Below are 12,702 nucleotides of genomic sequence, written 5' to 3'. Positions count from 1 at the left end.
CACAGTCACCCAAAGGGCATTTTAGAGGGCACCTTTGCCTTTCCAGAACATTTGAACGTTTCTTAGAAAGTAAAGTCCCGGGGAGTGCCATGCAAGAACCGCCAGGGAGGAGGGCCGATTTCTCAGCCCAGAGGACCACAGGCCCCTGGAGGGCTTGTTTGCCAGGAGCAGATGGCTGGGCCCCACCCCCAGAGTTTCAGATTCTAAGGGTTTGGGGTGGGAGGAAAAATCATTAGCATTTCTAACAAGATCCCAGGGGCTGTTGGCAGAATCACAGGCTCACCCTGAAAGCCTGCTCTGCCCCATATACCTGGTGAAAACCTGGGTGAGTTACTCAGCCTAGCTCTGGAAGGGGCCAGTGAGCCTCACGAGGGCTTTCTGCAGTCACCAAGCGGGGGGGGGGGGGGGGGTTGTCTCACCAGTGGAAAGCACCCCACAGTGCCCAGCCCCAGTCTGCAGTAACTGACTAATGGGTACTAACAATGATCATTCACAAAGCAATTCCTGAGACCCCTTGGAGCCAGGCACTGTTCTAGGCACCAGAGTCGAACCGTCCCATAAACACAGAACCCACAGGGGAGATGCCTCTTTAAGGCCCGCCCCCCCCCCCCCCATACGAATAACTCCCAAGCACACCCAAAGGCCCAGTGTCGGGAAGCCTCTGCCTTCTGGGCTGGGCTGGGCTGCATTTTGCTGCTTAATGAGGCAGCAGCATATTTCAAATGCAAAATTCTGGCCAGAGAGATAGTAGAGCCGGGAGAGCATTTGTCTTGCACTGCAGTTGACCAGGTTCAATCCCCGGCATCCCACATGGTGTGTCAAGCACCACCAGGAGTAACTCGTGAGCGTTGCTGGGTGTGGCCCAAGAAACTCACACACACACACACACACACACACACACACACACACACACACAAAGAAATCAGTGATGGGTGAATAAAGCCCAGGTTATGGTACAGAAACATAGTATTCAATAGTATAATCTATCGTATATGTACATGCGTATGCCGTTCATACCATATGGTATATATGTATATATATGATATAAAATCCAGGGCCTCACACGTACAAGCCAAGTGATCAGCCACCGAGCTACATCCCAGCATCCAGGTGTGGTATTTTAACTCAACATTTTCCTGAGAAAACAGAACCCAAAGAACATACAGGTGTTGACAGTCCTATTATTTGCTGTAGGTGATTGAAATGAGCTTATGTGATTGTGAAGGCTGAGAAGTCTCCTGAGCACACTGGCGGCATCACTTGGGTCGAATCCAAAGGCCCAAGAACAAGGACGTGTGTCTGCAGGCAGAGAAGAGGGAAGTGGCGATTCAGGAAGTCAAGTCTCCCTTCTTCTGCCTTTCTATTGTATTTGGGCTCTCAGTGGATGGGAAGACAACCACCTGCACTGGGGGCGTCATACCCAGTGATGCTCGGGGCTTATTTCTGGCTCTCGGGGATCACACCTGGTGGTGCTTGGGGGACCACATGGGATGCTGGGGATCAAACCCGCATGCAATGCAAGCATCCTACTCATTGTGCTATTGCTCGGGCCCCTTGAGCAGAGAACGTCTTTGCTCTGTTGAGTCAAACATTCTTCCCACATTCCCTCAGTCACCCTCCACCAGCACCCACTAATGTGATACAATTTTCTAGCATCCTTTAAGCCAGTCATACCTAGAAACCCCTGCCAATTTTTTTCAGGGGGTGGGGCAGTAGGGGGATGAGGAGGGTTGGGTCACACTCAATGATGCTCAGGGCCTACCCCAGTTTAGTGCTCCGGGGTTTCCCCCAGCAGTGCCCGGGCGGCCATGGGGATGCTGGGGGTCAAACCAAGTGAGCTGCATGCAAGGCAGGTGCTAGACTCCCGACACTGTCTCTCCAGGCCAACCTTCCAATTCTTTAGAGGAAACACTGGCAAGAAGAGCAGGACGGGTGGGGCGGGTGTTGGGAAGGAGGGAGGCAGGGGACTTCACAAATGTCTTGTCATTTCATCTTTGCAAGATGATGAAGAGGAAGAGAGAAGCATCTCAGACTAAGTAGGGGAATGGCCCACTCACCAGGGGAGCCCCGGGTTAGAGGTGCCCAGAAGGGAGCAGAGGGGAGGGGGCATATTGTGACGCCTCCTGGCTCTCCTGTTCTTGGATCCCCAGGCAGGGGCTAGGTAGGGTGAAGCCACAGCTGCCACTGTCCACCGGCCCTTTACTCTGCTCCTAACTTGGGTGACGGTGATGCAATGATGCATATGCTGCCCCCACTGCGCACAGACACATATACACAGTGACACAGTGACACACACACACACACACACACACACACACCCTTAATTCCCTTAACCTCAGAAAAAACACTTCTACATTTTGATACCAGTTTTCTGCCATTATCTAGTTCTCTGCCATTATCTTCAGGTCCCAGGACCGTGTCATCTTCATCGATGAGTCAGCCCTTTGCAGCTACACATATTAACCTGGATGGGGTTATTTTCAGCCCTGGAGATGTTTCTGGGTTTTTTCTCCGTTTGTTTGGTTTCGGGGTGACACCGGAGAGACTCGGGGGTTATTCCTGGCTCTGCACGCAGGCGTTATTCCTAGCAATACTCAGAGGACTCTATGGGACGTTAGAGCATCAGACCCAGGTCGGGCGCCTTACCCGCTGCTGCATTCTCTTTGGGCCAGGCCACACCTGGTCGTACTAAGCTGCCCCCTGACTCGGCGCTCTGCTCCCGGCAGGCCTCCGGGAGCGCCACGTGGGTGCTGGGATTCGAACCCCGGGCAGCCGCGCGCACGGCCAAGGCCCCGCCTGCCGCACCACCGCTCGCCCTCCCCGGGAGGTTGGTCTCGCCCCTCGCGTTCGGTTCGGGCCAGGCCTTTGGAGCTGCTTGTTTCACTGCATTCGTTTCGGAGCTGTTTGTCGGGGCCTGCTTTTCACTTCCCAGCACTCACCTCCAGCGCTGAGGCCAAAGGGACCCTCTCCCAGGGGCTTCCCCCACCGAGGACTGGCCCTGTCACTGCCCCCGCTCGGGGCACTTCTGAGCTCCGGCCACGCCGGCTGCCCTGAGCGCTACGCGCCGGAGCCGCGATGACGCCCGCTGGGACCCGCCCCTTCCGCCCCGGTGAGCCGCGAGCGCCGGGCCCGGAGGCGGGGCGGCGGCGGCGCCTCCCGTTACCTGGCAACCGGCGCCCTGGCAACGCGGGCGGGGCCGAGAGAGGAAGTCGGAAGTCGCGGCGGCCGGGTCTCGCGAGAGTTGCGTTTGCGCGCGAACCCCGAAGCGCGGGGCCCAGGGCGTCCGGCTCGGCTGGCGGCTCCGCAGGCCTCGCGCGGCACCGGCCGACCCCGACGCGATCGTCCGTCCCCGCGCCATGGACGCCTCGGCGGCCAAGATCAGGAACCTGCCCTGGTAGGAGGCGCGGGCCGCCGGACAGCCCCCGGCTCTGCTGGGCACTTCCGCCCGGACCCCTCCCCCACCGAGAGCGTTTTCCGAGCGTGGCTGGATGACGGCTTCCATCCCGCTGCTATTGACATTCCCCGCCCCCCCGCCAAGATCTCCCCCGTCCTCTTGGTGTCATTTTTCGTGATGAGACATGTGCATGCGTGTATGCGTACTTGTACATACGTAGGCACACGTGTGCACGTGTGTGCATGTGTGTACATGCACACGCATGTATGCCTAACGTGTGCATACACATACATAGATTACACATGCATGTACCTGTGCACGTGACTGTACGTACGTGTGCGTATATCTACGTGTGCGTATGCACATGCATAGATGTACACACATGTGTATGTATTATGTGTACGCACATATTTATATGTACATATGTGTATGTATAGATAGTTTTGGGGTCCCGGCGATGCTCAGGGCTTACTCCTGACTGCACTCAGAAATTACTCCAGGCAGTGCTCCATGGGAACCAAATGGGACGCCCGAAGCCAATTCTGGTTGGCGGCGCGCGAGGCAAACTCCCTCCCCGCTGTATGGTCGTTTCGGCCCCGGACTTATATATTTTTAATAACAGCAGAATCATAGCGTGTCCCATGTGCAGTGCTTGGCCCCTCCACCTTTTATGCCACGGTCCCCTTCCTCGCCTCAAAATCTTCCTCGCCAGTTGTGGGCTACATTTCCGATTTCTCGTGAGAGTGATAATGAATGTGATGTTTTCTGTTCTGTAAAAAGCACCTCATTGGAGGTTTGTTCTGTAAAACGCCCAGGTTTGGCTTGGGAGATACGGGGTAGCTGGTGTTCCAAGGCCCCAGGCTAGAAAACAGAGGTAGGGACCAGAGACGGTCTGGCAGGCAGGTTTCTTGCCTACGCCCAGCTGACACGACTTTGATTCCCACCACCCTATATGCTCCTCTGCGCCCTGCCAAGAGTGATCCCTGAGCACTGCTGAGTGTGGCCCAAAAGCCAAATAAACAGAAAACAGGCTTAGGTGGATTCATAACTTACCCTCGTCACTATCATTTCCCCAAAATGCTTTAGAGACATAGATGGGATTTGGCTTAATTGCAGGAAACTCCGGAGTTGCTCTTGTCTGAGAACCAGTTGGGGAGGAGGGGCAGTTGATGGTGGTAAAAATGCACAGAGCATGGCACATGGTGGGCCGTTGTAACTGCTTGGAAGCTACAAGGCCCTCGAACCACCATCCCGTTCTCTGCCCACCCCTCCCTCAGCCTTGGGCAGCCACTGCTTGCCGGGAGTGAGCCGGGCTCGGGTATTTCTCTAAAGGGAACCCCACAGTCTGGGTCGCCTGTCTGCCTCCTGTCACTTGGCCTGATGTTTTCAGGCTGTTCTGCATTGTAGCACTTGTGCAGACCTCATTCTTTCATGCCGAAGACGCCTCCTCGCTTGCATTCCTTGCTTGGTGTCCAAATGTAGTTTTTCCTTCATTTTTTGAGTCACTGATGCCATTCAGGTAGAGAGTTTGAAGCTGCCCGCTGGAGAGGTGAAGTTCGAGCAGTTCTTTGACCTCAGCCCTGTTGAGATTGGGATGGGGGAGAGGTTCAAGAGGGGGCACGAAGGCGGCCCCACCTATTGTAGGAAGTCTGGAGGCATCCCTGGTGCCTACTCATGGGATACAGCCCCGCTGGAAAAATACCACTAGGTTGGGAACCTCTGGTCTGCGTGCAAAATCCGGAGGCTTTTGTCGCGCTTCCGCTTTTGGTGATAAAATTGGCTCATAACCCCGGACCCTCGTTATCCTTCAGGGTTGAGAAATACCGGCCCCAGACGCTGAACGATCTCATCTCTCATCAGGACATCCTGAGTACCAGTAAGTGTGTCCTCCCCGCCGGCCCGGGTCGTGCTCTGCTGAGTGATGTCTCTGAGGGCCTGGTGGCTCCCGATGGGTCGTTCCTCTCAGGCCCGAGCGCTGCCTTCTGGCTTTTTGTCCCTGCATCTGCCTCGGAATCGAATGGAGGGGCCGGCGCCGGCGGTGGACGCGGCCGCTCCCGGAAATCAATCCCTTTGCTCTCCCTGCCAACCCTCAGTTCAGAAGTTCATCAGTGAAGACCGGCTGCCGCATCTGCTGCTGTACGGGCCTCCGGGCACCGGGAAGACGTCCACCATCCTGGCGTGTGCCAAGCAGCTGTACAGAGAGAAGGAATTTGGCTCCATGGTTTTGGAGGTGAAGCACATTGTCCTTCCCCTGCGGGGCGGGGGATGGGAGGAGGAACTCCAGTCCGTTTGTTTTCATTCTGCTGGGGTTTTTATAAAAGCCAGCCTCTCCGGCAGGCAGGGGAGTGGACAGCGAGCGTCCCTCTCCCCTCTCTTCCCAAGTGGACGCCTCGGTCTGGGTTGGTGTTGGCTGGACGCAGGTTGTGGGGTTTTGGTTCTTCCCTTCGCTCTGGCCCAGCTTCTGCTGACACTTGGCGGTTGCTCAGCTGCCAGTGCTCAACCACCTGCCACTCGGGAGTGCGTCCGTGGGTGGGTCCTGGCCCTCCTGGGGAGGCTGAGTCCCACTGGCTGGAAACTTCCTTGCCTTCTGGTGCCAGGGTCAGTAGGTGCCCAGGCAGGGTTTGGGCGGGGAGGGAGGAGCAGGACGCTGGGTCGTCCCCGCCTGCAGGCGTCTCACTCGGGCCTCACCTGCCCACTGAGGGCGTGAGCGTGGCGAGTGTCCTTTAGTAGTGACATCCGCCCCTGTCTGGCCTTCGGTGGCCTCGGCCCCGAGCACACTGGCCGCTGGCTGACTGGCTGCTTCTCTCCCCCCAGCTCAACGCTTCAGACGACCGAGGGATCGACATTGTCCGAGGCCCCATCCTGAGTTTTGCCAGCACGCGGACCATTTTTAAGTAAGGGCTCGGCACGATTTCTCTCTCTCTGGATGGGGCTTGCTGAGATGATACAGCTTGATGTTTTGAATCCCCTGCTGCCCGCCCTGGCCGGCTGGTAAAAGTTAGAAAAGAAAAGAAAGAAAATGATTTGGGCGGTGGGCCGCAGCGAGGGCTCAGTGGGGACAGCACCTGTCTTGCACGTGGCTGACGCGGGTTCAATACCCGGTACCACGTGTGGTTCCCCCAAGAACCATCAGGAGTGACCCCTGAGCACTGCCAGGTATCCCCTCTCCCACCACACCCCCCCAAATGAAAGAACGAAGAAAATGACTTTGGCGAGAGCAGCCTTGAGAAAGGGAGCGTGAGTGTAAGACTGCCGGTGAGGCAGTTACAGTGCGGAGCGGAAGAGGTTAGTACAGCGGTGGGGCTCTTGCCTTGCTGCAGCCAACCTCGGTCCGATCCCCAGCATCCCATATTGTCCCCCGAGCACCAGCAGGAGTAAGTCCTGAGTACAGCTGGGTGTGGCCCAAACCAGTTGACAATGAGGATAGAAAAAGAGCGTCCGTTAGCACATCTCAGGGGAAGGTCACAGAGAACTAGGGTGGGTGTTGGTTTCAGGAGGCAGGGGATGAGGAGATGTGTGGGGTGGATGGGGAGGGGGTGAAAAGGAGAGGGGTGGGGTGGGGTGCAGGGCAGGACAGGGGCGAGGAGGGAGCCGGAGCCCAGCGGGAGTCGGGGCACCAGGCGATCCTGCGCACGGGGGTCTGCTCGCGGTCTCGGAGCCTCGGCTGGGTCTGGGCGACTGGAGCAGCGTCATACGTCGCCGTCGCTCTCCCAGGAAAGGCTTTAAGTTGGTGATTCTGGACGAGGCCGACGCCATGACTCAAGATGCCCAGAACGCCTTGCGCAGAGGTGAGCGCCGGGCTGCTGGCCGAGTGAGGCCCTGGAGACGAGCTCTCTCGGCACGGGCCAGGGGTGGGGTGCTCGGTGCTCCGTGCTCGCTTCTCCTCTCTGCCGTGTCAGTGAGGGAGAGGTCCTCTGTCCTTGGGGTCCCCTGGGGGCATTGGAGGGCACTGTCCATTTTGGCTCTTCCATATGACCGCATGCTGGTCGCCTCTCCTTCTGGGTCCTGTTCCCGTTGAGGCTCTGAACCCTGGGACAGGGTGTTTTCGTCCCTGACTGCTGGTGGCCGTCCTGCTGAGTGTTGCTGGGAGTGAGCCCCTCTGAGTACTGCACAGAGAGCCCCAAAGAAACGAATGGATAGCAAGATTCTAGGGAGGGCCCGAGCGATAGTCCAGGAGAGACGGTGCTTGCCTTGCATGCAGCCAGCCTGGGTTTGATCTCCAGCACCTCATATGGGCCCCTGAGCACCACCAGGAGTAATTCCTGAGTGCAGAGCCAGCAGGGACTCCTCAGGTGTGACCCAAAAAGCAAAAAAAAAAAAAAAAAAAAGCTCAAGCCACCTCACCGTATGCACGAGGGCACTAGAGGAGGAAGCACGCAAGGTCAGCAAGCAGCTAAAGGAAGTTGGGGGGAGGGTGGCCTCACGGATCAGACGAGGACAGAGCACCGTCCGGCCTGGAAGCCCTGGAATCCTGCCCTTGGCATCTTGCTCTTCCGGGCCGCTGTCCTCCTGGGCCTGATCCCCGCGCAGCAGCCCCAGGTCCTGGCAGCAGGGACCTGGTGTCAGAGGCAGCTTGGAATTGGGGTTGCTGCAGCCCCAGAGGCTCTGAGGCCTCCAGGTGGGGCGTGCAGAAGGCCAGCCCCCCACGCCCAGTGGCAGGTGGACCGTCACTGACTTACGCAAACAGCAGGACTGGCCTCCATCAGGGCGGCCAGGAAGTGGCAGGCAGGAGCGGCCATTGAGGGGACAGCAGGCCACCACGAGGAGGTGGGGACACACACGTCCCGCCTGCCAGCATGCCCCGGGCCCGGCGTGAGACCCCCGCAGGGGGGTGGGGTCCTGGCCTGGCGGGTGGGACCTCTGGTGCCCTTCTCGTCCCTGTGCCAGTGATCGAGAAGTTCACGGAAAACACCCGCTTCTGCCTCATCTGCAACTACCTGTCCAAGATCATCCCCGCCCTGCAGTCCCGGTGCACGCGCTTCCGCTTCGGCCCGCTCGGCCCCGAGCTCATGGTGCCCCGCCTGGAGCACGTCATCGCGGAAGAGAAGTGAGTCCCTGGCTGCGAGCTGCTGCTCCCTCTCTGCTTGGCCCTGACTGTCGGTGAGCGGGGTCCTGCGAGCAGGAGGGCCAGGCGCCCCGGGAAGGCGCTCTTGACTGTTCCTCTGCCGTCTGGCCGCTCGGGCCCGGGGAAGGGGTGGCAGTGACTTCCCCGTGTCCTTCCAGAGTGGACGTGAGTGAGGACGGGATGAAGGCCCTGGTGACCCTCTCCAGTGGGGACATGCGGCGGGCCCTGAACATCCTGCAGGTAGGGGCGTCCTGTCAGGTGGACCCGGCGGGCCCGAGGCGGCCTCCCTCCACCCGCTCTGGCTCTGGTCATTGGAACAGTGGTGCATGGGCCGGAGTGGCCATGCAGGGGGAGGTGTTTGCTGTGCAGAGGGCCCCCGGGTCCTGTTAGGAGTGACCCTGGACACTGCCAGGAGCGACTCAAACCCCAGTAACGGGGACCCACAGCAGTTATGCGTGAGGAAATGCTGCCGGGGGCAGGAGGGGGCCAGCGTCTCCGAGGGGCCTGCCCGGGGCGGAGGGGGAGAAAGGACAGCTGGGGTGCCTTGCCCGCCCCCTGGGGCTCCCTCCACACCTCTCTGCCGTCCCTCGCACCCCCGCCGGCACAGAGCACCCACATGGCCTTCGGGAAGGTGACAGAGGAGACGGTCTACACCTGCACGGGACACCCGCTCAGGGCCGACATTGCCAACATCCTGGACTGGATGCTGAACTTGGACTTCACCACTGCCTACAGGAGTATCCTTTTCTCAGGGCACGGCGCAGGCTGCTCGGGTACCCCCACGTTTCCTGGGATTGTCCACCAGGATCTTGTCCATCAGGCGTGGACAGCAGACGGGGCAGCCCCCCCATGGCAGGACACAGGTGGCACTCTGGGAACACGTGGCCGGCGTTTCCCGACACGCTCCCCTTCGAGAAAGCCCTCGTCGAAGGGCAGAGTTGGCGCACAAAAAGGCTCGGCGTGGGGCGGGGAGCAACACTGCGGCTTTTCGTGGAAAGGGGGCGGCTGTGGGGGGCACACGCACTCGCTCCCTCCGCCTTCACTGTGTGTGTGCAGAGATCATGGCGCTGAAGACGCTGAAGGGGTTGGCCCTGCATGACATCCTGACTGAGATCCACTTGTTCGTGCACAGAGGTCGGTGGCGCAGGGCGCAAGGGGAGAGGCCGGAGAGAAGGCGGCCGTTCTGGGACTCGGTGGGTCGGGAGCGAGCCTGGGCTAGAGTGCTGAGAAGAGGCGTGAAATCAAAACCCGCTCCCTCGCTTCCATTCTCCTGCTACTGAGAACAGTTCCAAGGGCTGCAGGGAGAGCCCCGGGTCAGGCAGTTGCCTGGCACATGCAAAATCCCCGACCTGAGTTTGATCCCGGCACCTGGTAGGGTTCCCTGAGACCCGCCAGGACTGATTCCTGAGCACTGAGCTAGGAGCCCTGCTGGGTGTGGCCCAGGAACCTTGCTAAGCGAAGTCGGGGTACTGGGCGAGCCTGGTCCTGGGCTCGATGGCCAGGCCGTGGAGTGTGTCTCCCTTCTGCTCATCTGCCTGGGCCCGCATGGAGTTGCGGTTTGGGCCCCACGGCAGAGGGTCGCCGTGTGGAGAGGGAAGCTGACCCAGTCGTGCTTCCCTCGGGGCGGTCGGGAGCAGTGGGCAGAGCTGGGCCTCTCTCACGCCAACCTCTTTCCCCCAGTGGACTTCCCGGCATCAGTTCGAATACACCTGCTGACCAAGATGGCAGACATTGAGTAAGTGTTTCTCCCCCCGCCATCTGCCTCCCCCCCTAACATACCCCGCCTTCGCCTTGCTTCCTGGCTTCACCCCTCCTGCCTCCCCATCATTCCCACCCAGTGCCACGGCACCGTGGGTGAGAGGGGCTGGAGCGATAGCACAGCGGGGAGGGCATTTGCCTTGCATGCAGCCGACCCGGGTTCAATCCCCAGCATCCCATATGGTCCCCTGAGCACCACCAGGAGTCATTCCTGAGTGCAGAGCCAGGAGCAACCCTTGAGCACAACTGGGTGTGACCCAAAAAGCCAACAGTAAAAAGAGAAGGGGGCAAGAGGCGGGTGGTGTTGCAAAGCACCGACAAATCGAAAGGACTGGAGGGCCTCCAGGAACCAGGGCAGGAGGCGCCCCCATGCAGACCCGAGGGTGTGCGGGCACGGCTGTTTGGCCAGCTGCTAGGAAGATATTTTGGCACGCAGAGTCATATTGGGGGGAAAAAGTAAACATAAACTCCGTTTTCCCCATAGCCTGGTTCGTTAAACACAGTTATTAGACCCCGGCGAAGCTAGCAGCTATCATTTAAGGAGACAAAAGCATTGGGTTCACACAGATGTCAACCCTGGCCGGCTCTGGCTGGCCGTCCCTGCACACACAGGCTAGCTGTGCAGAGCCTGCTCTCGGGGCTGGGCACTCCTGGAAGGAGAGGTGAGGCCTCCTGCCGCCCGGGGTGAAAAGGGAGGGAAATCCCCCAGTTCCTCAGCCTGGGAAAATGGCTCCAAGGGCCGGGATGCAGGCTTTGCACGCAGGAGCACCCAGCACCCCAGGGTCCCCTGAGCCCTGCTGGGAGTGGACCCCAGGCACAAACAGAACCACCCCGTGTTTGGGGGTGGGGGGTGTCAGCGCGTAGGGCATCGTCCTGCGGGTCCAGAACACGCCGATTTGAGCTGAGTCTGAGCACTGAAGATGAGGAGACACTCTGGCGCCTGTCCCCGGCACAGGTCAGAGGCCCCCTTACCTCTGTCTCCGTGTCCCCCAGGTACAGACTGTCTGCCGGCACCAGCGAGAAGATCCAGCTGAGCTCCCTCATCGCGGCCTTTCAGGTCACCAGAGACCTGATCGTCACAGACGCCTAGAGGCTGAGACCGCCTTCATTCCTCTCCCCAAAGGGGGGACCCGTTTGGGGCATGGGCTGGCGGGCTCTATGCTGGGGACATGCAGAACAGCAGCGATGCGTGTCTGTCCTGACACCTCCCGCTGGCCTTCCTAGGGGGACAAAGCCACCCCCCCCTCCCCAACCTCAAAGCCTTGCTTTTCAGAGAGCAGGGACGGGGCCCGTTCGCTTTGGGAAAGACTCTGTCATCTAGTATGCCCACAGTTGGCTCTGCTTTTTGTTTGGGCCGTGCGGGGGTCTGCCCCCAGCCTCCTGCATGCACGGCAGATGCACTTGGACTTCTGCCAGCTGCAGGCCAACCCCAAGCCCTGCAAATGTCTCTGGATTTCAAAGCCGCGCAACCCAACTTGTCGCTGAACGGTGCCCGTGGGTTGCTACCCCAGATTGTCCTGCCCTCATGAAACACTTGATTCTCTTCCTTTAGAAACTGGTCTTTATTTCTCTTGAAGTCCAAGAGTCATTCACAGGTTGCTAATGGTGTGGACAGTAGAGCATTCTCACTTTTGGTGACGCCCTGGGGCCAGCAGCCGCGCAGGGCCCCTGGAAGCCCACTGCAGTGGCTCAGTGGGTAGATGTAGTGTTCTTCACCAACGAAGCAGCCCTGGGTACGGGCCAGGACGTCATCCTGCTGCGTGTGGAAAGCCCAGTGGTGTCTGGAGACCAGAGGAAGGTGTTGCTTGGGGGAGGCACCCACGGGACACCCATGGGAGCACTCAGGCCCTGCCTAGAGCCTCTGGCTCCTGGGAAGGGTCACTTCAAATTCCCCAGCCGCTCACTCACCACCCCAACGCCCTCACTTGTTTCCAAAAGGGACTTTTTAATAGGGGAATGAAAGAAACAAGCGCCCATGCTTCACTTTGGCCTTCAAGAAGCCTCTAGAAAGGTCCTCCAGCCCCTGAGGGGGGAGGAGACGCCCACATTCTCATCGGGGCACATCACTGGGACCAACCTCCATCCAGCCTCCTGGAAGGAAGCCAAAGGAGATAGGGTGGCCTTTGCTAGAAAATAATTTAAAATATATTAGTTTCCAAAGACAGGTTTCGTGGGGGCGGGGGCCTTGCTGGGAAGCCCAGTGCAGGGGTGGTTTCTCTCGAGTGGCCGAGGACTGGCCGGAGGCCCCACAGCAAGGACAGCCCACACGGCAGCGTGCCAGCCTGCAGGCCCAGACACCAGGGAGAGAAACGGTTGTACCATAACATCTGCGAAGAAACACGAATAAATACGCTCAGGAATGGTGAACCACAGACAACTCACGAGCCATGCGGACGGTCATGCGGCTGGGCCTGGACACGCGCGCACACACACACACATACACACACCACGTACACACCCATCCCTGCACACGCCCTGCTGGTCC

At 59.2% G+C, this 12,702-nt stretch overlaps 1 protein-coding gene across 1 annotated transcript; it reads left to right on the top strand.

Moving 5' to 3' along the window:
• Window positions 1-3,322: 3,322 nt before the first annotated feature.
• On the top strand, window positions 3,323-11,460 carry RFC5 (replication factor C subunit 5). The gene is made up of 11 exons (XM_056131009.1): window positions 3,323-3,394; window positions 5,206-5,270; window positions 5,488-5,624; window positions 6,209-6,288; window positions 7,109-7,182; window positions 8,282-8,441; window positions 8,618-8,699; window positions 9,067-9,196; window positions 9,516-9,593; window positions 10,140-10,194; window positions 11,211-11,460. Exons 1-11 carry the CDS (start codon window positions 3,357-3,359, stop codon window positions 11,305-11,307), a joined length of 996 nt encoding a protein of 331 aa, XP_055986984.1. The 5' UTR covers window positions 3,323-3,356; the 3' UTR covers window positions 11,308-11,460.
• The last annotated feature ends 1,242 nt before the right edge of the window (window positions 11,461-12,702 follow it).

This window comes from Sorex fumeus, unplaced genomic scaffold (genome assembly GCF_029834395.1).
Source record: "Sorex fumeus unplaced genomic scaffold, SorFum_2.1 ptg000083l, whole genome shotgun sequence".
NCBI lineage: Eukaryota > Metazoa > Chordata > Mammalia > Eulipotyphla > Soricidae > Sorex > Sorex fumeus.
Note: the sequence above shows the minus strand (reverse complement) of the source record. Positions and strands in the feature narration are given on the sequence as shown.

Excerpts from the sequence above, each read along its gene's own strand:
- RFC5 (XM_056131009.1), top strand. The coding sequence starts at position 3,357 with ATGGACGCCTCGGCGGCCAAGATCAGGAACCTGCCCTG. Across the intron at positions 8,442-8,617 it reads CACGTCATCGCGGAAGAGAA|AGTGGACGTGAGTGAGGACG; the intron begins GTGAGTCCCTGG and ends GTGTCCTTCCAG. Across the intron at positions 8,700-9,066 it reads GGGCCCTGAACATCCTGCAG|AGCACCCACATGGCCTTCGG; the intron begins GTAGGGGCGTCC and ends CCGCCGGCACAG.